Genomic DNA, 25,256 nt, shown 5'->3' with positions numbered 1-25,256 from the left:
GGTTTACAGTGGGAAACCCAGCAGGCACCTGGCCCAAGAGACCAAGGCCTCAACATCTCACGCCTTCCCCGCTAAGGCACATCCAGCAGGGCGTGGCGTCGCTCCACGTGATCACGTAAGACAAACCCAAACTGAAGGAGAGGTTACCAAAGCTCCGACCAGGATTCAACAGCGTCAAGCTCGACAAGGATGAAGGATGAAATGAGGAACTGCCACAGGCATGCCACACAGACGTGACAGTGTGGGATCCTGGACCAGAACAAGGCCACTTGTGGGAAAACTGACAAGACTGGTAAATAAGGCCTCTGGTTTGCTATTAGTATTACGTCCATGTTATTTTCCTGGTTTTCATAATTGTCCTGGGGTTATGAAAGAATGGGGAAGATGCGTGAAGGGTACATAGTAATTCTTTACACTAACTCTTCAATGTTTTATAAGAATGAGGTCGCCAGACATGGTGGCTCACTCCCCTAATCCCAGCACTTTGGGAGGCCGAGGCGGGCAGATCACGGGGTCAGGAGTTCAAGACCAGCCTGGCCAACATGGAGAAGCCCCGCCTCTACTAAATATATAAAAAAATAGCCGGGTGTGGTGGTGCATGCCTGTAATCCCAGCTACTTGGGAGGCTGAGGCAGGAGAATCGCTTGAACCCAGGAGGTGGAGGTTGCAGTGAACCGAGATGGCGCCACTGCACTCCGGGCCAGTCAACAGTGTGAGACTCCTTCTCAAAAAATAAAAATAAATAAATAAATAAATAATGAGATCATTTCAAAATGAAGTTTAAAAAAAATTTTTTTTTTTTTTGAGACGGAGTCTCACGCTGTCACCCAGGCTGGAGTGCAGTGGCGCGATCTCGGCTCACTGCAAGCTCCGTCTCCCGGGTTCACGCCATTCTCCTGCCTCAGCCTCCTGAGTAGCTGGGACTACAGGCGCCCGCCACCGCGCCCAGCTAATTTTTTGTATTTTTAGTAGAGACGGGGTTTCACCGTAGTCTCGATCTCCTGACCTTGTGATCCGCCCGCCTCGGCCTCCCAAAGTGCTGGGATTACAGGCGTGGGCCACCGCGCCCGGCAAAAAATTTTTTTAAAGCAAAAATTAACTAAGAACCAAGGCTACAAAACAACACCACCCCAGAGAGCGGCGTTCCAGCAGAGATGGTGATCTGAGAAGTTTGTAAGTGAAAGGAGGGAAAATCGGGAACCTCAGAGGGCGGCTGCCACCGCACCCATCATCCTCTGGGGGAAGAAGGGCAGAGGGGAGCCAGGAGATGGGCAGAGCCGGAAGGAACAGCCTCCGCACAGACAGGGGACAGAGCTCAGGAAGGTGCAGTAGGAACGCTATAGCAATCTGGGTCTGACCACGAGGGGAGGTGTGGCTGCCTGCAGCACTGTGAACAAGGAAGCCCTGCTCCTCCAGGGCAGTCTGTTCTACCCGCCATGCAGGAAGCAGGGGGACAGAAGAGAGAAACAGCTCCACGGTAAACCTGGGAGGGTTCTGGGGTCCTCACCTTTCCTCCAGTCCTACCTGCAACAGTCAGGACGTGAGGCCCACCATGGGGCCTGGCTGTCTTACAGACAGGAGGGCATTTTCCCACGGGGTTGGGGCATGGGCATGCAGCTCATGGGGGTTGGGGGTGCACTGTTGACTCGTGGCTGCAGTGGTCCCTGTGAGTGCCTGGCTGGAGTTAGGGGCTGTGCTCTAGGGCCGGACCAAGTGCCATGCTGAGGTTTGGCCAATCAGAGCAGACTAACCCCCAGGCCAGTGACTGCCTGCATGCTGGACATGTGACTTGAACTGGACCAGTAAGAGTCAGCCCTGAGGCTTTCTGGGAAAACCCTGGGCTGGTCCCCCTTTTGGTGCAGGGGCTGAGCTGGGTAGAGAGATGTTCAGAGAGGGGGGCTGGGGGGCGGACTCTCAGTTTGCTGGAAGAAAAAGGCCAGTGGAGCCAGGCAGTGGCAAGTGAGAGCCTCTTAGGGTATCCAGATCCTGGCCGGGCGCGGTGGCTCAAGCCTGTAATCCCAGCACTTTGGGAGGCCGAGACGGGCGGATCACGAGGTCAGGAGATCGAGACCATCCTGGCTAATACGGTGAAACCCCGTCTCTACTAAAAATACAAAAAACTAGCCGGGCGAGGTGGCGGGCGCCTGTAGTCCCAGCTCTCGGGAGGCTGAGGCAGGAGAATGGCGTAAACCCGGAGGCGGAGCTTGCAGTGAGCTGAGATCCGGCCACTGCATTCCAGCCTGGGTGACAGAGCGAGACTCCGTCTCAAAAAAAAAAAAAAAAAAAAAAGAAAGGGTATCCAGATCCCACCATGCCCAAGCACCTGGGCCACGCTGGGATGTGCCCGAGGGCTCTGGTGGCCTTAGCATCGCACTGCATGGCAAGGAAGTAGAGACTGTTTGTTCAATGGAGCCTCAATGGCCTCACCCTACTTTTCCAGTGGGAGGTTTTTGTCTCCTGCGACTCCCCTGCATGGACTTTGCTGGTTGTGGGACTTGAAAAGGACACCAAGGACAGCCCAGGAGAGGGACTCCAGGCCTCCTCAGGGGTGGAGGGGATAAGCAGTCATGCCCCCACTTGCTCCAGGACCCAGAGGCAGAGGCTGTGATGCGTGGAGCTGTGCACAGGCCCGAGGCGGGTGGAGCTGTCCTAACCCCCAGTAGCTCAGGATGTGACTGTACCTGGAGACAGGGCCAATACAGAGGCAATGAAGTTAAAGCAGGCCATTAGGATGCACCCTCATCCAACCTGACCGGTGTCCTTCTAAGAAGAAGAGAGGAAGACACAGGCACGCACGGAGGAAGGGCCACGTGAAGGCACAGGGAGACACGTGTAAGCACGCATCCCTGCAAGCCAGGAAGAGAGGCCTCAGGAGGAAGCAACCTACTATAGCTTGACCTTGGACTTCTGGCCTCCAGGAAAATACATTTCCGTCATTAAGCCACCTCGTTTGTGGTATTCTACTGTGGCAAACTTAGGAAACGAACACAGGAGCGTGTGAGCAGTGTGTGCGGTGTTGCTGGCACCGGGTACTCACGAGAGAGGCACAATGATGAGGAAGGGCCCGTTGATGCGTTTGTGTTCCATGAGGTACGTGATGAGCGCGATGGTCTGGATGGTCTTCCCCAGGCCCATCTCGTCAGCCAGGATGCCGTTCAGGTTGTTGTTGTACAGGGACACCAGCCACTCCAAGCCTTTGATCTGCAAAGACAGACACGGCCACGCCAGGACTGAAGGCCGGGTAGGACACCAGAGGGTTCTCCACACTTCAGAGAGTCAGCCACGAGTTCTGCCTGAGCCACATCCCACCCTTGACTGCCTTTACCGAGGATTTTTCCTCTGAACCAACCCGATTCTTTATTGCGGAACCTCATCCTTACAATAGCGTCTGTGAAGTTGCAGGGTGACTGTGCTAATGATGGACAAGTGCAACATTTCTGGTGCACATCCCAACAGCTCATTCCCAACTGTTACACTGTCCGCCTATCCCTGCCTGACCATGCCCCACACAGCACACAGGAAAAACCTGCCCACACCAGGGGACACCTGCACTCAGGAAACCACGAGGGCTTCAGGGCGACTTCGTGAGGAATTTGCCGCCTGAACATCATTTCAAGATTACGGGAGGGATTTCCAAAGCCTGGGAGCTTTCTGAAATACAGGTCTTAAATAAAAGACTATTTGCAAACTGAAGATAATGTTATGAAGGAAAATTTGGAAATTTTCATAATGGATTGAGGAAGTAAGTTCTGGCCAAGTTCTAATTCTTTTTTTTTTTTTGAGATCGAGTCTTACTCTTACCCAGGCTGGAGTGCAGTGGCCCGATCTTGACTCACTGCAACCTCTGTCTCCTGGGTTCAAGCAATTCTCCTACCTCAGCCTCCCAAGCAAATGGGATTACAGGCATGCACCACCATGCCCAGCTAATTTTTTTTTTTTTTTTTTTGAGATGGAGTCTCGCTCTGTCGCCCAGGCTGGAGTGCAGTGGCCGGATCTCAGCTCACTGCAAGCTCCACCTCCCGGGTTCACGCCATTCTCCCGCAGGTGCCTGCCACCTCGCCCGGCTAGTTTTTTGTATTTTTAGTAGAGACGGGGTTTCACCGTGTTAGCCAGGATGGTCTCAATCTCCTGACCTCGTGATCTGCCCATCTCGGCCTCCCAAAGTGCTGGGATTACAGGCTTGAGCCACCGCGCCTGGCCCCAGCTAATTTTTTGTATGTTCGGTAGAGACAGGGTCTCACCATGTTGGCTAGCCTGGTCTCAAAACTCCTGACCTCAGGTGATCCACCCGCCTTGGTCTCCCAAAGTGCTGGGATCACAGCAGTGAGCCACTGCGCCTAGCCAAGTTCTAATTTTTTTAACTGCATTGGACTCCTGGAAAATTCCACTGACCATGAGATTTGCCTTTGTTTCACTATTGTTTTATAGAGATGGGGTCTCTCTATGCTGCCCAGGCTGGAGTGCAGTGGCTATTCATAGGGACTATCTCACTACGGATCAGCACATCAGTTTTGACCTGCTCCATTTCTGACCTGGGCAGATTCCCTCCTCCTTAGGCCACCTGGTGGTCCCCCACTCCTGAAGGTCATCATATTCATGCTGAACTTAGTACTGACACCTAATCGACATAGGGCACTACAGCTCAGAAGTCCTGGGCTTGGGCTCTCCTCCCACCTAAGCCGCCTGAGTATCTGGGACTACAGATGTGTGCAACCACCCCCAGCTAATTTTAAAAATATTTTTGTAGAGGCAGTGTCTCACTATGTTGCCCAGCCCATCTTCAACTCCTGGGATCATGTGATCTTCCCATCTCAGCCTCTTAAGTAGCTGGGACTGTAGGTGCATGCGCAGTTTTGAATGCTGATATTAACACAAAAGTTTTAAGAGTTGTCTTAAAGAAAGTTGGGGCTGGGTGAGGTGGCTCACACCTGTAATCCCAGCACTTTGGGAGGCCAAGGTGGGTGGATCACCTGAGGTCAGGAGTTTGAGACTAGCCTGGCCAACATGGTGAAACTCTGCCTCTAGTAAAAATACAAAAACTAGCTGGGCGTGATGGTGCACACTTGTAGTCCAAGCTACTCGGGAGTCTGAGGCAGGAGAATCACTTGAACCCGGAAGGCAGAGGTTGCAGTGAGCTGAGATCGTGCCACTGCACTCCAGCCTGGGCAAGAGAGAGAGACTCCATTTCAAAAGAAAAGAAAAGAAAGTTGGGGAAGAGGGATCACCATCAAATTGAAAACCAGAGAGACCTGTTCTTTGGTTGGAGTTGTGCTGGTTGTCTTGTGGGACCTTGTAATGAGCTCGGGATGGCGGGCCGCATTAAGAGCATGAGCAGCTCTGCTTTTTGACTGTCCCAAGTCAGGCCCAGGTGAAAAGCTTCAGAGCCATCATCTTTTCACCCTCACACAGGACCTGCTACCCCATCCCCAGAAGAAAGAGCGGAGTCCAGGGCTGCCGGCTCCTAGATCTAAGCTCCAGACGCTTGCCGTTTCACACCACACAGAGCTCAGGTAACCTGCCCTGAGCAAGCAGATGCCCAGATCTGAGCTCCGGTCCTGGTTCAGCCCTACACACGGTGTGATGCTGAGGAGCTGCTGCACCTCTCTGCTCTTCAGGTGGCCCCATCTCCTCCGTGAGGCCACTGGCGTGCAAATCGCTCCCACTCTGCCTGGCACATCAGGCACTCAGTAGACACTGACTTTCTGCTGTTGCACTTCCTCCTGGCAGCTAACCTATCAGACCACATCTCTGTTTTACACATGGCGAAACCGTGGCTCAGAGGGGAAAAGTGCATTGCCCACAAAGAGCAAAAAGTGAACTCAGGTCTGCCTGACGTCCGCAGCCCCCACCACCTGGGAACACCTGCACCGAGGCAGCTACACGGCAGTGGCCTCCCCAGTCCCCACCTCACCTGGTACTGTTTGAGGACACCATTGACCATAAGCGCTGACTGCTTGTCCACTCTCTCGGTGACAGCGTGGGCCACGGCATAGTAGGACTGCAGGCCACGTGCCAGGGCCTGGGACACACCATACTCATCATCGACATCTTGCTTGGCGTTCCTGGGAGTGAGACGGAAGCGCTGAGTAAGGACACACGTTCCTATCTGTGACAACATGCTCGCTCCTGCACAAGCTCTGTGGAGTGGCCCTTTCTGCAGAATGACCTGTGGCCAGCACTGTAAGACATACAGAGGTGCAGCCGGAGAGTGTGAGGCCAGGCAGGGCAGCACACACTGAGCCTGAGGGGCCCAGACTGGACTCCTGGGAGCTCTGGGTCCTGACTGCACCACCACAGAACAGCAATTCTGTCACGCAGACAGGCGCGGTGGCTCATGCCTGTAATCTCAGCACTTTGGGAGGCTGAAGCAGGCGGATAACGTGAGGCCAGGAGATCGAGACCAGCCTGGCCAACATGGTGAAACCCCATCTGTACTACAAAAAACAAAAATTAGGCTGGGCGCAGTGGCTCATGTCTGTAATCCCAGCACTTTGGGAGGCCAAGGCAGGCGGATCACCCGAGGTCAGGAGTTCTAGACCAGGCTGACCAACATGGTGAAACCCCATCTCTACTAAAAATACAAAAATTAGCCAGGCGTGGTGGCGGGCGCCTGTAGTCCCCGCTACTCGGGAGGCTGAGGCAGGAGAATGGCATGAACCCGGGAGGCAGAGCCTGCAGTGAGCCGAGATCACACCACTGCACTCCAGCCTGAGTGACAGAGCGAGACTCCATCTCAAAATAAAGAAAAAAAAAATTAGCCAGGCGTGGTGGTGGTGCATGCCTGTAACCCCAGCTACTCAGGAGGCTGAGGTGAAAGAATCGCTTGAGCCCGGGAGGCAGAGGCTGCAGAGAGCTGAGAGATCGAGCCACTGCACTCCAGCCTGGGCGACAAGGCAAACAAATTGCACTCCAGCCTGAGCGACTGTCTCAAAACAAACAAACAAAAAGAATGCTGTCACTTGCCAAAGCACATAAAGACACACTGCACCTAGCCAGACGCTGATAATAGGACCCATTCTTTCTAATAACAATTCATGAGCCTAAAGGTGAAAAGAAACACAGACTGAACAGGTTCATACAAAACCAGAATTGTTAAAACTTAGGCAATTTGTAATATAATCTGAATATTTTTATTTTAAAAAGTGACTTTGGCCAGGTGCAGTGGCTCATGCCTGTAATTCCAGGACTTTGGGAGGCCGAGGTGGGTGGATCACGAGGTCAAGAGATCAAGACCATCCTGGCCAACATGGTGAAACCCCATCTCTACTAAAAATACAAAAATTAGCTGGACATGGTGGCCCGCGCCTGTAGTGCCAGTTACTCGGGAGGCTGAGGCAGGAGAGTTGCTTGAACCCTGGAGGTGGAGGTTGCAGTAAGCTGAGATCGTGCCACTATACTCCAGCCTGGTGAAATCAAAAAAAAAAAAAGTGACTTTTAGCCACCTATATATATATATATTTTTTGAGATGGAGTCTCATTCTGTTGCCCATGCTGGAGTGCAGTGGTGCTATCTTGGCTCACTGCAGCCTCCTCCTCCCCATTTCAAGCGATTCTCCTGCCTCAGTCTCGCAAGTAGCTGGGACTCCAGGTGCACATCACCACGCCCAGCTAATTTTGGTATTTTTAGTAGGGATGCGGTTTCACCATGTTGGCCAGGCTGGTCTTGAACTCCTGACCTCAAGTGATCCGCCTGCCTTGGCCTCCCAAAATGCTGGGATTATAGGCCTGAGTCACCGTGCCCGGCCCTCTCTTGCCTTTTAACAGGATCCATTCATTCCTTACCATAAGCAATGATGAGATTAGTGTGTTAACTGTGATGTGTTACAGGAGCAAAAGATGAGAAATATAACCTAAATGCCTGCCACCAAAGGACAGGCCTACAAAAATGAGAATATAACGTGACTCAGTATGACACTGCATACTGAGGACCAGACTGGGAGCACTCTGCACGGACACAGGATCACCTCCGAGAGGGAAGGTTCAGTGAAAATAACAAGGTGCACACCAATGTACACCGGAGATATGTATGCAAATGAAAAGACAAAAACATGCACATTTTCCTTGCTAATGCAGACAGCATCTCTGAAAGATGACACACGAGGCTGGAAAGTTTCCCCAGGGAGGGCAGTGGAAAGGGAGGGAGCTGAGGAGCAGGGGACGGGGGGAGGAGGGCTTCTCCCACACACCTGACTACCTCGTAAGCATATGGTGAACCATGCGAATGCATTTGCTCTATTAAATCCCTATAAAATACATGAAATGTGAAGTAAATAAATTTGCTCTCTGTAATTCCACAGTAGCAGCTGGCTGGACAGTGCTGAATGTCATCTAGGGATGGCTGGGATTCTAGCCACTCCCACCAGCGCCACCTCACAGGAAGCTGGCACAGAACAGTGTGTGTCAGGATCCCTTACTCAATGATGTGCCGTGCGTCCACCTCAGAGACGTCGTCGCTGTCTGGATCTGGAATCTTCTTTTTCTCCTCCACGGGCAGGGTGGGAGGCTGCGCTGCCTGCGGCTGCTCTTCCTCCTCCTCCTACCAAGAGACAAGCCCGTGTCACCTCGGTTCATTCCCCAGAGAGGGGGGACGGGACTCCCATGGGGAGAACATAGTTTTAGAAGCAAGTGATCTTCTTACAGCCCTCACCCTCTCTACCTATCCTGGAATGTGTGATGTTTGTTATTTACGTCTTCCTTTTAAAATTATGTATTTATTATTATTAATATATGGGAGTCTAACTATGTCGCCCAGATGGCTTCGAACTCCTGAACTCAAGAGATCATCCTGCCTCAGCCTCCCCAGCAGCTAGAACTACAGATACGCACCACCACGCCCAGCTCAGATGTTTTAAATTTTGTAGATATGGGGTCTCGCTACCTTCCCCCGGCTGGTCTCAAACTCCTGGGCTCAAGCAATCCTCTCGCCTCAGCCTCCCAAGTAGCTGGGACTACAGGCAAATGCCACCATACTGGCTACATCTTTTTTTTTTTTTTTTTTTTTTTTTTTTGAAACGAAGTGTCGCTCTGTTGCCCAGGCTGGAGTGCAGTGGTGTGATCTCGGCTCACTGCAACCTCCAACTCCCAGGTTCAAGCGATTCTCCTGTCTCAACCTCCCAAGTAGCTGGGATTACACGCACACGCCACCAAGCCTGGATAATTTTTGTATTTTTAGTAAACGGGGTTTCACTATGTTGGCCAGGCTAGTCTTGAACTCCTGACCTCATGATCCGCCTGCCTCGGCTTCCCAAAGTGCTGGGATTACAGGTATGAGCCACCACACCTGGTCCCGACACTTCTTCTAAGGCTATCTCAGGGTATTCTGGACTTTTGTTACTAATTAGAAGTAGACTCCATATCCCTCCTACCCGTTATAAAATGAATATTACACGTTTATTCTCTGCTAACCTACTAAAGCAGGTTTTCATTGATTCTCTTGGATTTCCTAGGTATTAAGTATCTTAGAGCCCACCATCATCCCCGGCTAATTTTTGTATTTTTTAGTAGAGACGGGGTTTCGTCATGTTGGCCAGGCTGGTCTCGAACTCCTGACCTCGGATCATCCACCCAACTCGCCCTCCCAAAATGCTGGGATTACAGGAGTGAGACACCACACCTGGCCTTAAATATCTTAGAGCCAACTTTCAATATTTATTGCTTGTAATTTACTTCCAACTTTACTGACAAGTCTCAACCATCTACAACATGTCTAATAACACTGGCAACATGAGGCATCTCAGTTTACTGAAAGTTTCTATGGACTTGTTTAAGCATTCATGTTGTGTCATTTAATGGTTTTCCAGCCTTTACTGGGATTTTGCATAACACATATTGAGAAAATAGACATGAATGCATTTCCTTATCTTAAACTATTCTTGTCTTGCCACTTAAATCATACAAATACATCACAGTGGATTGTTCCCTTTTCTATACTGGAACTGCTACAAAGCTTTAAAAATACTATCTATAATTAATCTGTTAAATAATTCCAGTGAAAAGCCAGTGGGATTTCCCTTAGATCACAAAAAATGATTTTATAGATCACTTGGAATAAACAGGTGGTAATAACACCAACATTTTAGGCAAGAAAATCAGAGCTGGTACAGACATCCTGGAATTAAAACAGGAGTGAGACTTCTGGCTAAACTCAAATGAGGAGGTGGGCAAATTTCCTCCCCAAAAAGCAACTATAAAGCAGGACAAATTGACAAAGTGAGCATTTCAGAGCTCACCAAGTTGACCAAAGGTCTACTAGAATCACTGAACCTTAAAAAACTGAACTTCAGGTGGGAAGAGCGGGAGTTTGTAGCACTTTTACTGTGGGCCACTTTCACCTCTTCTGCCTCACAGCTCCGGACACTTGAAGGTCTTATGGCTGGAGAGTTGCAGGTTGTGAGGCTTGGCAGGGAGGTGGAAGGGGCTCAGTCACTTGTAGAAGGAGGCAATGCTCAAGCCCAGTGGCACTGCCAATGGAGGTGAGATCAGCCGCGGTAGGAAAAAGCGTATCACTGGCTGAGGCTGAGTCTGTGCATATGCACAGACGCCAAAGGGCCCAGAAAAGCAAAAGTGCGAGGGAGAACGCGACAATGGCCCAAATGTGGAATGCATCTCCTCATACAACTGAACCATCAGCAGGAGAAAGAAGGCGCGTGTCTGAGCATAAACTGTGCCCAATCTTTAGATGACCACTAAGTGACAAAGAAACACTGTCTGCCCCTGATGAACCAGGGAAAAAAATCACGAATAAGACAAAGCCAAAAAATGTTTAAAAGAACTGAGCAAATATAGCAGAGGCTACACATACTATGTGAGAACCAGATTTCACAGATTTAGCCCAAGGAAATTATTAAACAGACCACAGGCCACCACAATCTCCCACAGGTAAGTCAGACTCCAGGGTAGCTAAAGTACACTTCAACTAAACATGAAGAGGTAAGCAAAAAAATAGGAGAAGCGAGGGGTGGTGGCTCCTGCCTGTAATCCCAGCACTTTGGGAGGCCAAGGTGGGCAGGATCACCTGAGGTCAGGAGTTCAAGACCAGCCTGACCAACATGGTGAAACCCTGTCTCTACCAAAACTACAAAAAAAAAAAAAATTAGCTGGTGTGGTGACAGGCACCTGTAGTCCCCGGAGGCTGAGGCAGGAGAATTGCTTGAACCCGGGAGGCAGAGATTGCAGTGAGCTGAGATTGCTCCACTGCACTCCAGCCTGGGCGATAGAGCGAGACTGTCTGAGAAAAAAAAAAAAAAAGGCATTATAAAAATAAAAATCTAGAAAAAAAGCCATTAAACACAAAAGAAGGCAGTAAAGGAGGAACAAAAACTGAAGGCACAGAAAAGAAACAGCAAGTGTAAGTCCAATCATATCAGAAATTACAGTAAATGTAAATGGTCTTAGAAACTCAGTCAAAAAGCAGTCACTGTCATACCAGCTGAAAATGCAAAACCCATATGCTGTCGTAGATTCAAAGAAACAGACTGAAAATAAAAGAAGTAAAAGAAGGGAAAAAGATGTACCATGCAAACAATAACCATAAGAGGGCCAGAGTGACTACTCTAAGACAGAACAGACCTTAAAACAAGAAATACCACTGGAAGACGGGTGCACTGGTTCACACCTGTAATCCCAATACTTTGGGAGGCCCAGGTGGGTGGATCACTTGAGGTCAGCAGTTCGAGACCAGCCTGGCCAACATGGTGGAACCCCATCTCTACTAAAAATACTTTAAAAATTAACCGCGCATGGTGGTGTGTGCCTGTAATCCCAGCTACTCAGGAGGCTGAGGTGGGAGAATCACCTGAACCTGGGAGGTAGAGGTTGCAGTGAGTGAGACTGTGCCACTGCACTCTAGCCTGGGCTATAGAGTGAGACTCTGTCTCAAAAAATAAAAAAAAACACCAGTCAGGAGTTCAAGACCAGCCTGACCAACATGGTGTAACCCTGTCTCTACTAAAAATACAAAAATTAGCCAGGCATGGTGGCAGGTGCCTGAAGTCCCAGCTACCAGAGAGGCTGAGGCAGGAGAATCGCTTGAATACGGGAGGTGGAGGCTGCAGTGAGCCAATATCACGCCATTGCACTCCAGCCTGGGCAACACAGCAAGTCTTCATTTCAAAACAACAACAAAAAAATCACAAGTCGGATGTGGAGGTTCATGTCTGTAATCCCAGCACTTTGGGAGGCTGAAGCAGGTGGATCACTTGAGGTCGGGAGTTCGAGACCAATCTGGCCAATATGATGAAACCCTATCTCTACTAAACATAAAAAAATTAGGTGGAAGTGGTGGCAGGTGCCTGTAGTCCCAGCTACTCAGGAGGCTGAGGCAGGAGAATCGCTTGAACCTGGGAGGCGGAGGTTGCAGTGAGGTGAGATTGCACCCCTGCACTCCAGCCTGGGCAACAGAGCAAGACTCCATCTCAAAAAAAAAAAGAAACAGGCAAATGAGGTAGACCATTCCCGGAGAAGGGATGCCAAGCACCTGAAATGCAGTCAGTATGAAAGAGAAAATGAGTCTTAAATTTTACGTAATGTGAATGATTTAATTTAAAATGGAAACGGTCACACGTCGCCAGAAGTTGCCCTATTGGATAGCACAGCTCTAAAGCACCGACTTCAGCCAGGCCTGGGCCCCAGCTGTTCTCTGCCCCACAAGATGCCCAGACAGGGCAGGGGAGGGTCTCATGGCACACAGGGTGGAAGTCACTGCCAGTGGACACTGAGAGCCTTGAAAGCCAGGAAATGCATTCTTACCTCTTCCTCTTCTTCCGAGCCACTTTCTTCACTATCAGACCTCGGAGCTACTTCATACCTAGAAAAAAATATAAGGCCTTTCATGTAAATCTGCTCAGAACCAGCAGAATGCACTTTCCCTACCAAACCTGCCAAGGATCCAAACAGAAGTAAAACTGCCCCCAGCTGCCACCTCCCTGGAATAAGGCCCACCGAGGACTTAGATCCCCACTGCATCTGGAACGCAAGACCCAACTCACCCCGGGTTCATCTCGAGCCAGGCCTCCAGCTGCCCGGCTTTGGGGGCATCTGTGCCCGTGAGGATCTTCCCGCTCTCCACATGGATCACCTTCACCGGGAGGTCGCTCATCTGGCTGGTCTCGTCCAGAGGCTGAAAAAGAGTCATCCGTGCGACATTGAGGTTGCAGGGCCTCCAGACCAAAGGCTTACAGAGGCCAAGGTGGGAAGCACCCACTCAACTGTCTGCACAGAAAAGGGCAGGCAAACATGGCCAGTGGTGGTGAAAATGGGCAAACTGTATACTCAGTAATCCAGTAAAAATATATAATCCATGAGTCTTGGCTAAGTGACACTTGTTTCTTTTTTTTCCTTTCTTTCTCTTTTTTTTGAGACAGAGTGTAGCTCTGTCGCCCAGGCTAGAGTACAGTGGCATGATCTCGGCTCACTACAACCTCTGCCTCCTGGGTTAAAGCAATTCTCTGCCTCAGCCTCCCAACACCTGTTTCTTCAAGTTAACTGACATATACACTGCAATTTTCAAATAGTCCAGACATTCACATTTGAAAATTCAGGCCGGGCTGGTCTCAAACTCCTGACCTCATGTGATCCACCCACCTTGGCCTCCCAAAGTGCTGGGATTCCAGGGGTGAGCCACTATGCTCGGGCCATTTTTTTTTTGGAGACGGAGTCTCACTCTGTCGCCCAGGCTGCAGTGCAGTGCCGCGATCTTGGCTCACTGCAAACTCTGCCTCCCAGGTTCACGCCATTCTCCTGCCTCAGCCTTCTGAGTAGCTGGGACTACAGGAGCCCATCACCAAGCCTGGCTAATTTTTTGTATTTTTAGTAGAGATGGGGTTTCACTGTGTTAGCCAGGATGGTCTCAATCTCCTGACCTCATGATCTGCTCACCTCGGCCTCCTAAGGCCCATTTTTATCTTTTTAACGAAAACTGAATAGTATAATGTGGGCTCTCCCCCTTCTCCTGTCCTCCAGCCTAAGTTTTCTCTTCACAGTTGTCCACTGGTATCAGTTTCCTGTCCATCCTTCCAGATGAATTCCATGGATAAGAAACAAAGAGTTAGACGTTTCCACTTTCTCCCTGTTTTTTACACTAATGGCTATATTAATTTACATTTTTTGGACCTTGATTTTTTTTTTCTCCCACTTATACTCTATTTGTAGACTTCATCAAGGGTCCTCATTCTTTTTTGTTAAAAAGCTAACTGAAATATTTCAAAAATAATTCCTCTTAGCAACAAATATGAAACTCCTCCTGTTGAGATTCAATGGATAAACATTTTCTCCCTCATTGATTCTTGTACATTTCCTACAGAAAACTCCCAAGAAGGGGATAAAGTTCTTGGTTTAAATTTTGGTTTCCATCTTGCAGGAATTTATAACTACCTGCAAAACTGCTGCCCTCATAGTGTCACCGCTGTCCACACAGCAGAGGGATATCAGTCTCCATGCGCTAAAAGCTCACCCACAGAGCAGCCACCACAGAGGGTCACAGCAACCTCTTACCCCAACAATGGGCTCTGTAGGCTGCCTCAATCAAGGACTTTCAACTCCACAACCTCTCTGGGATCACTGGGAGGAGTGGTCAAAGGTGCCGATTGCTGCATGCCTCCCCGACACCCAAAATTCTGATTGAACTGCTCTGGAGTGAGGCTTGGGCATCCTTGCTTTTTTTTTTTTTTGAGACGGAGTCTCGCTTTGTCACCCAGACTGGAGTGCAGTGGCGCGATCTCAGCTCACTGCAAGCTCCTCCTCCTGGGTTCACGCCATTCTCCTGCCTCAGCCTCCGGAGTAGCTGGGACTACAGGCGCCTGCCACCGTGCCCGGCTAATTTTGTGTATTTTTAGTAGAGATGGAGTTTCACCGTGGTCTCAATCTCCTGACCTCATGATCCACCCTCCTCGGCCTCCCAAAATGCTGGGATTACAGGCGTGAGCCACCAGGCCCGGCCTGCTTTTTTAAATTTTTAATTTACTTTTTATTTTTTGGAGATGGGCTCAGTACCATGCTTTTTCACAGGTGTGATCACAGCCTCAAAGCCCTGGGCTCAAGTGATTCGCCTACCTCTGGTTCCCAAGCAGCTGGGACCTCAAGTGTACAACACCATGCCCAGGTAATTATTTTATTTTTTGGAGAGACAGAGTCTCCCTATGTTGCCCAGGCTGGTCTTGAACTCCCGGACTAAAGCAATCTTCCCACCTCAGCCTCCTGAGCAGCTGCAACGCCAGGCACATGCCTTCACGCCCAGCTACTACTCAGAAAAACGTCCCCAGAGGATCACTTGAACCCAGGACGTCGAGGCTGCAGTGAGCCATGACCTCACCACTGGACTCCAGCCTGGACAACAGAGAGACCCTGTCTCAAATAATAGTAATAATAAAAATAGAGAGCTCCCCAGGTGACGAGAACATACAGCAGAGGCTGAGTACCACTGGCTGAGAACAAGGAAAACTCACAAGCAGCAGCAAGTGCCGGTGCCTGTTCTCAATACTCCACGGGACAGGCAGCCACAGCAGGGTTCAGCACAAGCTTCCACTTCATGCACATTCCCATTTCATGACTTCTTTTTTTTTGAGACAGAATCTCACTCTGTCGTCTAGGCTGGAGTGCGGTGGCGTGATCCGCCTCCCGAATTTAAGCAATTCTCTTGCCTCCGCCTCTCAGTAGCTGGGACTACAGGAGTCCGCCACCACCATCGGCTAATTTTTGTATTTTTAGTAGAGACAGGGTTTCACCATACTGGCCAGACTGGTCTCGAACTCCTGACCTCGTGATCCGCCTGCCGCGGCCTCCCAAAGTGCTGGGATTACAGGCGTGAGCCACTGCGCCTGGCCCATGACTTTTTTCTTGAGTATTCCAGATGGCTCCAGAACTGTGAGACAGAACTGGCTGACAGAGAGAGACCCTGTCTCAAGTAATAATAAAAAGCCCCCTAGGCTGGAATGCAGTGGTACAAACACAATGTACTGTAGCCTGGACCTCCTGGGCTAAGTTATCCTCCTGCCTCAGTCTCTCATGTAGGTGGGACTACAAGCGTGCGCACCAAGCCTGGCTAATTTTTTGTAAAGATGAGGTTTCACCATGTTGCTCAGGCTGGTTTCAAACTCCTGGGCTCACGTGATCCACACACCTCAGCATCCCAAACTGCTAAGTTTACAGGCATGAGCCACCACGCCTGACCCTAAGTAATTCTTTTTTTTTTTTTTTTGAGACGGAGTCTCGCTCTGTCGCCCAGGCTGGAGTGCAGTGGCCGGATCTCAGCTCACTGCAAGCTCCGCCTCCTAGGTTTACGCCATTCTCCTGCCTCAGCCTCCTGAGTAGCTGGGACTACAGGCGCCCACCACCTCACCCGGCTAGTTTTTTTTTTTTGTATTTTTTAGTAGAGACGGGGTTTCACCGTGTTAGCCAGGATGGTCTCGATCTCCTGACCTCGTGATCCGCCCGTCTCGGCCTCCCAAAGTGCTGGGATTACAGGCTTGAGCCACCGCGCCCGGCCTCTTTTTTTTTTTTTTTGAGACAGAATCTCACTCTGTCACCCAGGCTGGAGTGCAGTAGCTGCGAACCTGGCTCACTGCAACCTCCACCTTCCAGGTTCAACCGATTCTCCTGCCTCAGCCTCCCAAGTAGCTGGGACTACAGGGGCGCGCCACCACACCTGGCTAATTTTTTGTATTTTTAGCAGAGACGAGGTTTCACTACGTTGGCCAGGCTGGTCTTGAACTCTTGACCTTAGGTGATCTGCCCACCTTGGCCTCCCAAAGTGCTGGGATTACAGGCGTGAGTCACTGCACCTGGCCCCAGTAACTTCTGAATACCATATTTGGAACACATACCCTGGAGTGGAGGAACTCTATAAGTACTGAACTCTAGCTAGGAAACTTCTGCATAGAGGTGTCCGTTAGCACTTTGGAACGTACTTTCTGTGTATTCTAGAATGGAGCAGGTAAGTCAGTCTATTACTGTTCATGGAAATCAGGTTCCTGATTTTAGAATTAAGGAAAGGGGAAAGGATGACAATCAACCCTGTGCTGTTGGATTAGAACTGGAGGTGTCAACACAACCTCAAGATTCTTTGTGTGGGAGACAGTGTCTCACTGTCTTGACCAGGCTGGAGAGAAATGGTGAGATCACAGCTCACCGCAGCCTCAAACTCTTGGACTCAAGGGATCCTCCCACCTCAGCCTCCCGAGTAGCTGAGGCAACAGGTACATGCCACTACACCCAGCTAATTTTTAAAATTTTTATAGAGGACAAGGTTTTGCCATATTGCCCACGATGGTCTCGAACTCCTGGGTTCAAGTGGTCCTTCCATTTTGGCCTCCCAAAGTACTGGGAATACAGGCACGAGCCACCATGCCCAGCCACGATTTTTAACATATTCAAGCAGCAACGCAGACAGATTAAGTGTACATACATCTATTTCCCAGATCCGGCTCCTAGAAGCAGTGATGGCCCACTAGCAAGGAGCACCCCCAAAGTCAGATCTTGGCATGTAAATATTCTTCTGTAATAAAAGGAAATATAGCTGGGCACAGTGGCTCACGTCTGTAATCCTAGCACTTTGGGAGGCCAAGGCAGGTAGATCGCTTGAGCTGAGGAGTTTGAGACAAGCCTGGGCAACATGGTGAAACCCTGTCTCTACAAAAAAAATACAGAACACTTAGCCAAGCATGGTGGCATGTGCCTGTAGCCTCAGATACTCAGGAGGCTGAGGTGGGAGGATCACTTCAGTCCAGGAGGTTGAGACTACAGTGAGCAATGATCGTACCACTGCATACTCCAGCCTGGGTGATGCAGGGAGACCTTTTCTTGGGAAAAAAAAAAAAAAAAGGAATCAGGACTCCCCGGGGGAAGAGCTGGGTCCAGGGAACTCAGGCAGGGAAAGCAGAAGAAAAACCTGGTGAGGAAGGAAGTGATCCAGGAATGGTGGGCACATGCCAAAAGCGAACAGGAGCCAATGTCAAGGGGCTTCTACTGGCTAAAGCTAAATAGCCAAAAGAAATCATTTTAAAGGATCAGAATCCACTCATTCAACTAAACAAGAATCCATAAGTCTACACCCGGGGTTGGCAGACCATGGCCACAGGTCTAACAGGACCAAAGAGAAAGCTTTACCTAGTATAGAAAAACAAATAAATCAATGCAGAAAGAATGATGGAACTAAAAGTCACCATCCTGTAGCTGTCACAGCAAAAACTGATACAGGCAAAAAAAAAAAAAAAAAAAGATACTAAAAGGAGTAGCTGGAATTCTGAGGAGTTACAACATAGTTACAGAGTCTCAAGTGTCTTCCTACAGGCTACTTACTGATTACAAAAGAAAACAACAGAAACTGGACAGTGGAGATCCCTTGGCAGGGGTTCAAAGTCAGCATCACCAGTGACCTTATTTGCAAACCTCTGCCATGCACTCGTGACGTGATGCCCTGAGAGGTACCCAGGGCCAAGTTGGGTCTGCCTGCCAGAGACACATAACCTGACTCTAACCACAAGGAACATCAGACAAACCAAAATCCAGGGCCACTGGCTGACATATCTGGCCTGAAGCCAAGTGTGGTGGCTCACGCCTATAATCACAGCCTTTGGAAGGCTGAGGTGGATCACTCCAGCCCAGGAGTTCAGGACCAGCCTGGGCAACGTGAGACCCCATCTCTGCAAAACACACACACACACACGGAGCTCTTTAAGATCAAAGCTGACTAAAGGGACCTCCACTAAATGTGACCTGGAGTTTTCTGCTGCTGTGAAGACAACTGGAAAAACTGGCCAAACCTTATATAAAGGCCTGCAGACTGGAAACAGTGCTGTACCAACGTTCACCTCCTGCTTCTGTCACCTCGGCACAGTGTGCAGGAGCAAACTTGTCTTCAGGAAGTAGATACAGAAATACATAGAGGTGGTCGGGCGCGGTGGCTCAAGCCTGTAATCCCAGCACTTTGGGAGGCCGAGACGGGAGGATCACGAGGTCAGGAGATCGAGACCATCCTGGTTAACACAGTGAAACCCCATCTCTACAAAAAAATACAAAAAAACTAGCTGGGCAAGGTGGCGAGCGCGGGTAGTCCCAGCTACTCGGGAGGCTGAGGCAGGAGAATGGCGTAAACCCAGGAGGCGGAGCTTGCAGTGAGCTGAGATCTGGCCACTGCACTCCAGCCCGGGTGGCAGAGCAAGACTCCATCTCCAAAAAAAAAAAAAAAAAAGAAATACATAGAGGTAAAGCACTGTCATGTCTGAATTTGACTCTCAAAGAGTTTAGGTAGAAACACATGTGAAGGCCAGGTGCGGGGACCCATAATCCTAACACTTTGGGAGGCTGAGGCAGGAGAATGCCTGAGCTCAGGAATTGGAGACCAGCCTGAAAAACATAGGGAAACCCCATCTCTATAAAAAATAAATTTAAAAAAATCAGGCCAGGCACAGTGGCTCATGCCTGTAATCCTGGCACTTTTGGAGGCCGAGGCGGGTGGATCACCTGAGGTCAGGAGTTCAAGACCAGCCTGGCCAACATGGTGAAACCGCCGTCTCTACTAAAAAGACAAAAACTGGCTGGGCACGGTGGCTCAAGCCTGTAATCCCAGCACGTTCGGAGGCCAAGGCAGGTGGATCACGAGGGCAGGATATTGAGACCATCCTGGCTAACATGGTGAAACCCTGTCTCTACTAAAAGCCAAAAAATTAGCCGGGCGTGGTAGCGGGCGCCTGTAGTCCCAGCTACTCGGCAGGCTGAGGCAGGAGTATAGTGTGAACCCAGGAGGCAGAGCTTGCAGTGAGCAGAGATCATGCCACTGCACTCCAGCCTGGGTGACAGAACGAGACTCCATCTAAATAAAAATAAAGATAAAAATAAAATTAGCCGGGCATGGTGGTGGATGCCTGTAATCCCAGCTACTCAGGAGGCTGAGGCAGAATTGCTCGAACTCGCGGGGTAGAGGCTGCAGTGAGCCAAGATTGCGCCACTTCACTCTAGACTGGGCAAAAGAGCGAAACTCTATCTCAAAAAAAAAAAAAAAAAAACTTAGCTGGGTGTGGTGGGGCATGCCTGTAGTCCCAGCTACTCAGAAGGGTAGGATCACTTGAGCCCAGGAGGTCGAGGCTGCAATGAGCCATGCGCCACTGCAGTCCAGCCTGGGTGACAGACAGACCCTGTCTCAAAGAAACAAAACAAAATACAAAACGTGAAAATGGAGACTCTGGGTAAAGAACACACAGGACATCTCGGGACGGTTCTCGCACCACTCCTGTAAGTCAGACGTTACAATAAAGTAAAACCTGAAAGATGAATCCTGCGGCACATGCATAGAAAAAGGTCTGGAAGAAAACAACGTGTGGGATGAAGGGGCGAGTGGGATGGGGGTCAGAGGACACCCCAGGATTCTCACCATCATCATATATCATTGTTCATAATTTTAAAAGAACATAGGTTTTAAAGTCTGAAACAGACCAGCGCCTCAGGGCTGGGATGGTACCTCCAAAAGAAGCCCTGCTTCCTCACCTCACCATCCGGCCCGATGGCAGGCGTCTGTCCTTCTGCATTTTCTGCCTTCTGGAAATAGAGAGAGACACAGTCAGGCTCTGACCCGCCAGGCTGAGGCCACACACGCGAAGACGGCCGCTCCCATCCCACCCGCGGCAGGCGCCACACCAGGCCCAGCACACCTTCTTTTTCTTTTTCTTCTTTTTCTCCTTGGCGACCTGGGCGGCCTTGTGCTGCCGCACCAGCTCTGTGAGGTTAGCCACGTACTCATCTGTCTGTTGCAAGAGGTAGGCCAGGCGCTTGTCCTTCTTCTGGTCGATGAGCTTGCGGTACCCCTCCTCATCTTCAGCCTACAAAAGCATGGGGGTTACTGCAATGTGGTGGCACACTGTGCACGTCTGTGGGCACCCATGGCCAGTCAACCCAGAGGCGCACTGAGGGCGTACATGGCTCATGGGGGTGCCGCGTCACTGACCCTTCACACAGCAATCGACTCCCTGTTCAGGAACTATTTCCTCAAAACCTACCAAGGGCTAGGTTCCAAAGGCACCTGCTAAGCAGATGGTCCCGCCAGGAGCCAGTTACAGAGGCCATGAGCCAGTCCTATCCACTTTGTTCACGAAACACACCCCAAACCCAAAGCCTTCTCTCCACAAAGTCCAAGGTGCATCCCTCCCACCAACTCCTACAGCAGCCCCTCACCTTTCTAAGAAGACATCAGATCACATCACCTACAGCCAAAACCCTCCCGGGTGAGGCTCTCATTCACGATCAGAATTCAACCCACAGTCCTCCCAATGGCCTGAAAGGTCCCACGCCCCACCTGCCCCTGTGAGCTCTGACCTCACCTCCCACCTCACACGATGCTGTGCTGGGAGCCCAGGGCTACCGGCTGTCCCTGGCATACGGCTGCCTGCCACCTCGACCTTTGTTCCGTGCTGCCTGGGACTCCTCTCCTGGGTCTCTGCATTTGTGCATCAGGGCCACCCTTTGGGCCTCTGTTCCGAAGCCTTCACTTACTACCCTATCCCTCCCCTTCCATTCCGCTTCACCCTCCTCACTGCAGCTGTCACCATCCACTACTCTGTTTGCTTCATTCGTGTATCTGCCCCTCAAGCACAACCTACGAGGACAGAGGCCGTGTCGTGCTCCCTTCTGTGTCCCCCATACACAGAGCAGCACCTGGCTCAGAATGTGCTCCCAATATCTGTCCAACCAGCGACTCAGCCACAAATAAATGGTCAGAGATGTTTATCCTAGGGGTGGGGGGTCTGGATCGCACCACCTGTGGCTCTCACAGAATGAGGGGAGGGGGCACCACCTCCGTTTTCCAGTGAAGGCAGAGGAGGCAGCAAAGTGGTCTGAGGTCACACAGTCACTCTGATGATCAGAGGGATCAGCAAAGATCCGAGCCCAGGACTGACTCCCAAGCCCGCGCCTGCTCTTTCCTTCGCCCCACTTCTAACTCCGAGCTTTGAAATGCCTTGGTGTGACCCTGGGGAGCGACCCCTGGAACCTGCAGTACCAGCCACATGTGTGGAAAGGTGCATGTCAAGAAGGCGGGACCATACCATGAGCCTCCGCATGCGCTCCTTCTCGATCCGCTCATTCTCTTTCTTCTGCTCCCGCTCCGTGTTGGCATGGTACGTGGCCACTGCCTTGGTTAGCTTCTGGATTTTGCCTGTGACCGATCTGTGATATTCCTTGAAATCCTTGGCATGCTGGAGAATGCTATTGAGGTATTCCTGTAGAGAATGCGCAAAAGAGAAGGCTGACCCCTCAGCAGCACGGCGGACACGTTCTCCTCAAGGCTTGTTTAAAACCTAGAATACTGCCCAGGTGTGGTGGCTCACGCCTGTAATCCCAGCACTTTGGGAGGCCAAGGTGGGTGGATCACGAGGTCAGGAGATTGAGACCATCCTGGCTAACACGGTGGCTAACACCCTGTCTCTACTAAAAATGATTAAAAAAAAAAAAAAAAAATTAGCCGGGCATGGTGGCGGGCGCCTGTAGTCCCAGCTACTCGGGAGGCTGAGGCAGGAGAATGGCGTGAACCGGGAGGTGGAGCTTACAGTGAGCCAAGATTGTGCCACTGTGCTCCAGCCTTGGCAACAGAACGAGACTCTGTCTCAAAAAAGAAAAAAAAAAAACAACCTAGAATATCACTTTGGGAGGCCAAGGAGGGCAGAATGCCTGAGGTCAGGAGTTCGAGACCACCCCAGCCAATATGGCGAATCCCCATCTCTACTACAAACATAAAAAATATCACCCAGGTGTAGTGGCGCATGCCTGTAATCCCTGCTACTTAGGAGGCCAAGACAGGGGAATCGCTTGAATCCGGGACGCAGAGGTTGCAGTGGGCCGAGATTACGCCACTGTACTTCAGCCTGGGTGACAGAGCGAGACTCTATCTCAAAAAAAATAAATATAATACACAAAAAACGCCCTTTGCCTGTTGCGGTTGGGTTTCTCTGATGATAAAACTCAGCAATGGCAACTGTGGGTGGGAAAGGCCCTCGAACACAGCAGGTGGGCACACAGGGCAGTCGACTTGCAGGGCAGCGTAGCATGGATATGAAACGTCTCAAATATGTTTCCAACCCTCCCTCCAACTTATTCCATCACTACAAATTTACTTTAAGGAAATACCAGAGACCAGTCCCAAAATGTTCAAGCCAAAAATTCCTGTCCTAGCATGATTTTTAATTTTCAAAAGTTGAAATATGTTGCATGTCCTCAAACAAGAAAAAGTTGACATAAATGATCAGATCCTGGACCCACTGAAATGGAATACAGTGTGGACATCAAAAGTCATGTTTCCGTGATACTTAAAAACAAAGAAAGCAATGTGGCCAAGAGCAGCAGCTCACGCCTATAATTCCAGCACTTTGGGAGGCCGAGGCAGGCGGATCACTTGAGGTCAGGAGTTCAAGACCAGCCTGGCCAACGGGGTGAATCCCCATCTCCACTAAAAACACAAAAATTAGCCAGGTGTGATGGCGCATGCCTGTAATCCCAGCTGCTCAGGTGGCTGAGGCAGGAGAATCGCCTGATTCCAGGAGGAGGAGGCTGCAGTGAGTGGAGATCACGCCACTGCACTCCAGCTTGGGCGACAGAATGAGATTCTGACTCAAAAAAAAGACAGCAAAATTTTAGAAAAAATAAAAAAACAGCAATTTAACATTGTATTAATATACAAGTAAAAAGGCTGAAATAACATATATAAAAACGCTGGCGGCCAGAAGCAATGGCTCACGGCTGTAATCCCAGCACTTTGGGAGGCCAAGGCAGACAGATCACAAGGTCAACAGTTTGAGACCAGCAGCCTGGCCAACATAGTGAAATCTCGTCTCTACTAAAAATACAAAAAATTAGCCAGGCATGGTGGCAAGTGCCTGTAGTCCCAGCTACTTGGGGAGCTGAGGCAGGAAAATCGCTTGAACCCAGGAGGCAGAGGTTGTGGTGAGCCGAGATCGCACCACTGCACTCCAGCCTGGGCAACAAGAGTGAAACTCTGTCTCAAAAAAAAGAAAAATTAGCCAGGTGTGGTGGCGTACACCTGTAATCCCAACTACTCAGGAGGCTGAGGCAGGAGAATCCCTTGAACCCAGGAGGCAGAGGTTGCAGTGAGCCAAGATCGCACCATTGCACTCCAGCCCAGATGACAAGAGTGAAACTCCGTCTCAAAAAAAAAAAAAAAAAATGTTGACCAGGCATAGTGGATCATGCCTGCAATCTCAGCACTTTGGGAGGCCAAGGTGGACGGATCACTTGAGGTCAGGAGTTCAAAACCAGCCTGACCAACACGGTGAAACTCCATGTCTACTAAAAATACAAAAAACATGTTAGCCAGGCATGGTGGCAGGTGCCTATAATCCCAGCTACTCAGTGGGCTGAGGCAGGAGAATTGCTTGAACCCAGGAGACGGAGGTTGCAGTGAGCCAAGATTGCACCACTGCACTCCAGCCTGGGCGACAGAGCGAGACTCCATCTCAAAAAAAAAAAAATGTTGGCCGGGCGCGGTGGCTCAAGCCTGTAATCCCAGCACTTTGGGAGGCCGAGACGGGCGGATCACGAGGTCAGGAGATCAATACCATCCTGGCTAACACGGTGAAACCCCGTCTCTACTAAAAAAATACAAAAAACTAGCCGGGCGCGGTGACGGCGCCTGTGGTCCCAGCTACTCGGGAGGCTGAGGCAGGAGAATGGCGGGAACCCGGGGGGCGGAGCTTGCAGTGAGCTGAGATCCGGCCACTGCACTCCAGCCTGGGTGACAGAGCGAGACTCCGTCTCAAAAAAAAAAAAAAAAAAAAAAAAATGTTAACAGAGATTGTTGTGCTGATTGTCTAGATTATTTTACACTACACAAGTAAGATACAAATGACAGAAAATCTCTAGAAAATCTATAAATGACCAAATCAGCACAATCATCCCCAAATCCTTACTTGACTTTAGATTTGAAGATTTCCATCTTATTGACTCATCCTGGGAAACCCTGAGTCAGATCAGTCCCTGTGCTGCCCAGAACCCTCTATGGCTCCCACTTCACTCAGAGCGACAGCCCAGATCCTCCCTGCAGCTCACAAGGTCCTGCATCACCTGCCCGTCACCTCCCTGCCCTCCCCTCCTTCAGCTCACCCCGCCACTCACTATACTCTGGCTACATGCAGGTCCTTACTTTCCATAGAAAACATAGGCACATTCCAGCCCCAGGGCCCTTGCACCTTCTCCTTTTCCCAGAAAGCTCTTTCCACAGATCTGTGTGGCTCCCTCCCTTGGGGGTCTGCCCCGATGTCACC

The 25,256-nt window shown here is 50.3% G+C and overlaps 1 protein-coding gene across 3 annotated transcripts in view; it reads right to left on the bottom strand.

The window, feature by feature from the left end:
* Positions 1 to 25,256, bottom strand: part of SMARCA4 (SWI/SNF related, matrix associated, actin dependent regulator of chromatin, subfamily a, member 4) — a 100,977-nt gene that overhangs the window by 46,294 nt on the left and 29,427 nt on the right. For all 3 annotated transcript variants that reach the window (XM_025365715.1, XM_025365717.1, XM_025365716.1), the window contains 8 exons: positions 22,029 to 22,202; positions 20,640 to 20,807; positions 20,476 to 20,526; positions 12,987 to 13,117; positions 12,748 to 12,805; positions 8,415 to 8,536; positions 5,912 to 6,062; positions 3,038 to 3,201 (listed from right to left, as the gene is read on the bottom strand). In XM_025365715.1, the coding sequence (XP_025221500.1) occupies positions 3,038 to 3,201; positions 5,912 to 6,062; positions 8,415 to 8,536; positions 12,748 to 12,805; positions 12,987 to 13,117; positions 20,476 to 20,526; positions 20,640 to 20,807; positions 22,029 to 22,202 (1,019 nt within the window). The remainder of the gene's footprint in view (positions 1 to 3,037; positions 3,202 to 5,911; positions 6,063 to 8,414; positions 8,537 to 12,747; positions 12,806 to 12,986; positions 13,118 to 20,475; positions 20,527 to 20,639; positions 20,808 to 22,028; positions 22,203 to 25,256) is intronic.

This window comes from Theropithecus gelada, chromosome 19 (assembly GCF_003255815.1).
Source record: "Theropithecus gelada isolate Dixy chromosome 19, Tgel_1.0, whole genome shotgun sequence".
NCBI lineage: Eukaryota > Metazoa > Chordata > Mammalia > Primates > Cercopithecidae > Theropithecus > Theropithecus gelada.
Note: the sequence above shows the minus strand (reverse complement) of the source record. Positions and strands in the feature narration are given on the sequence as shown.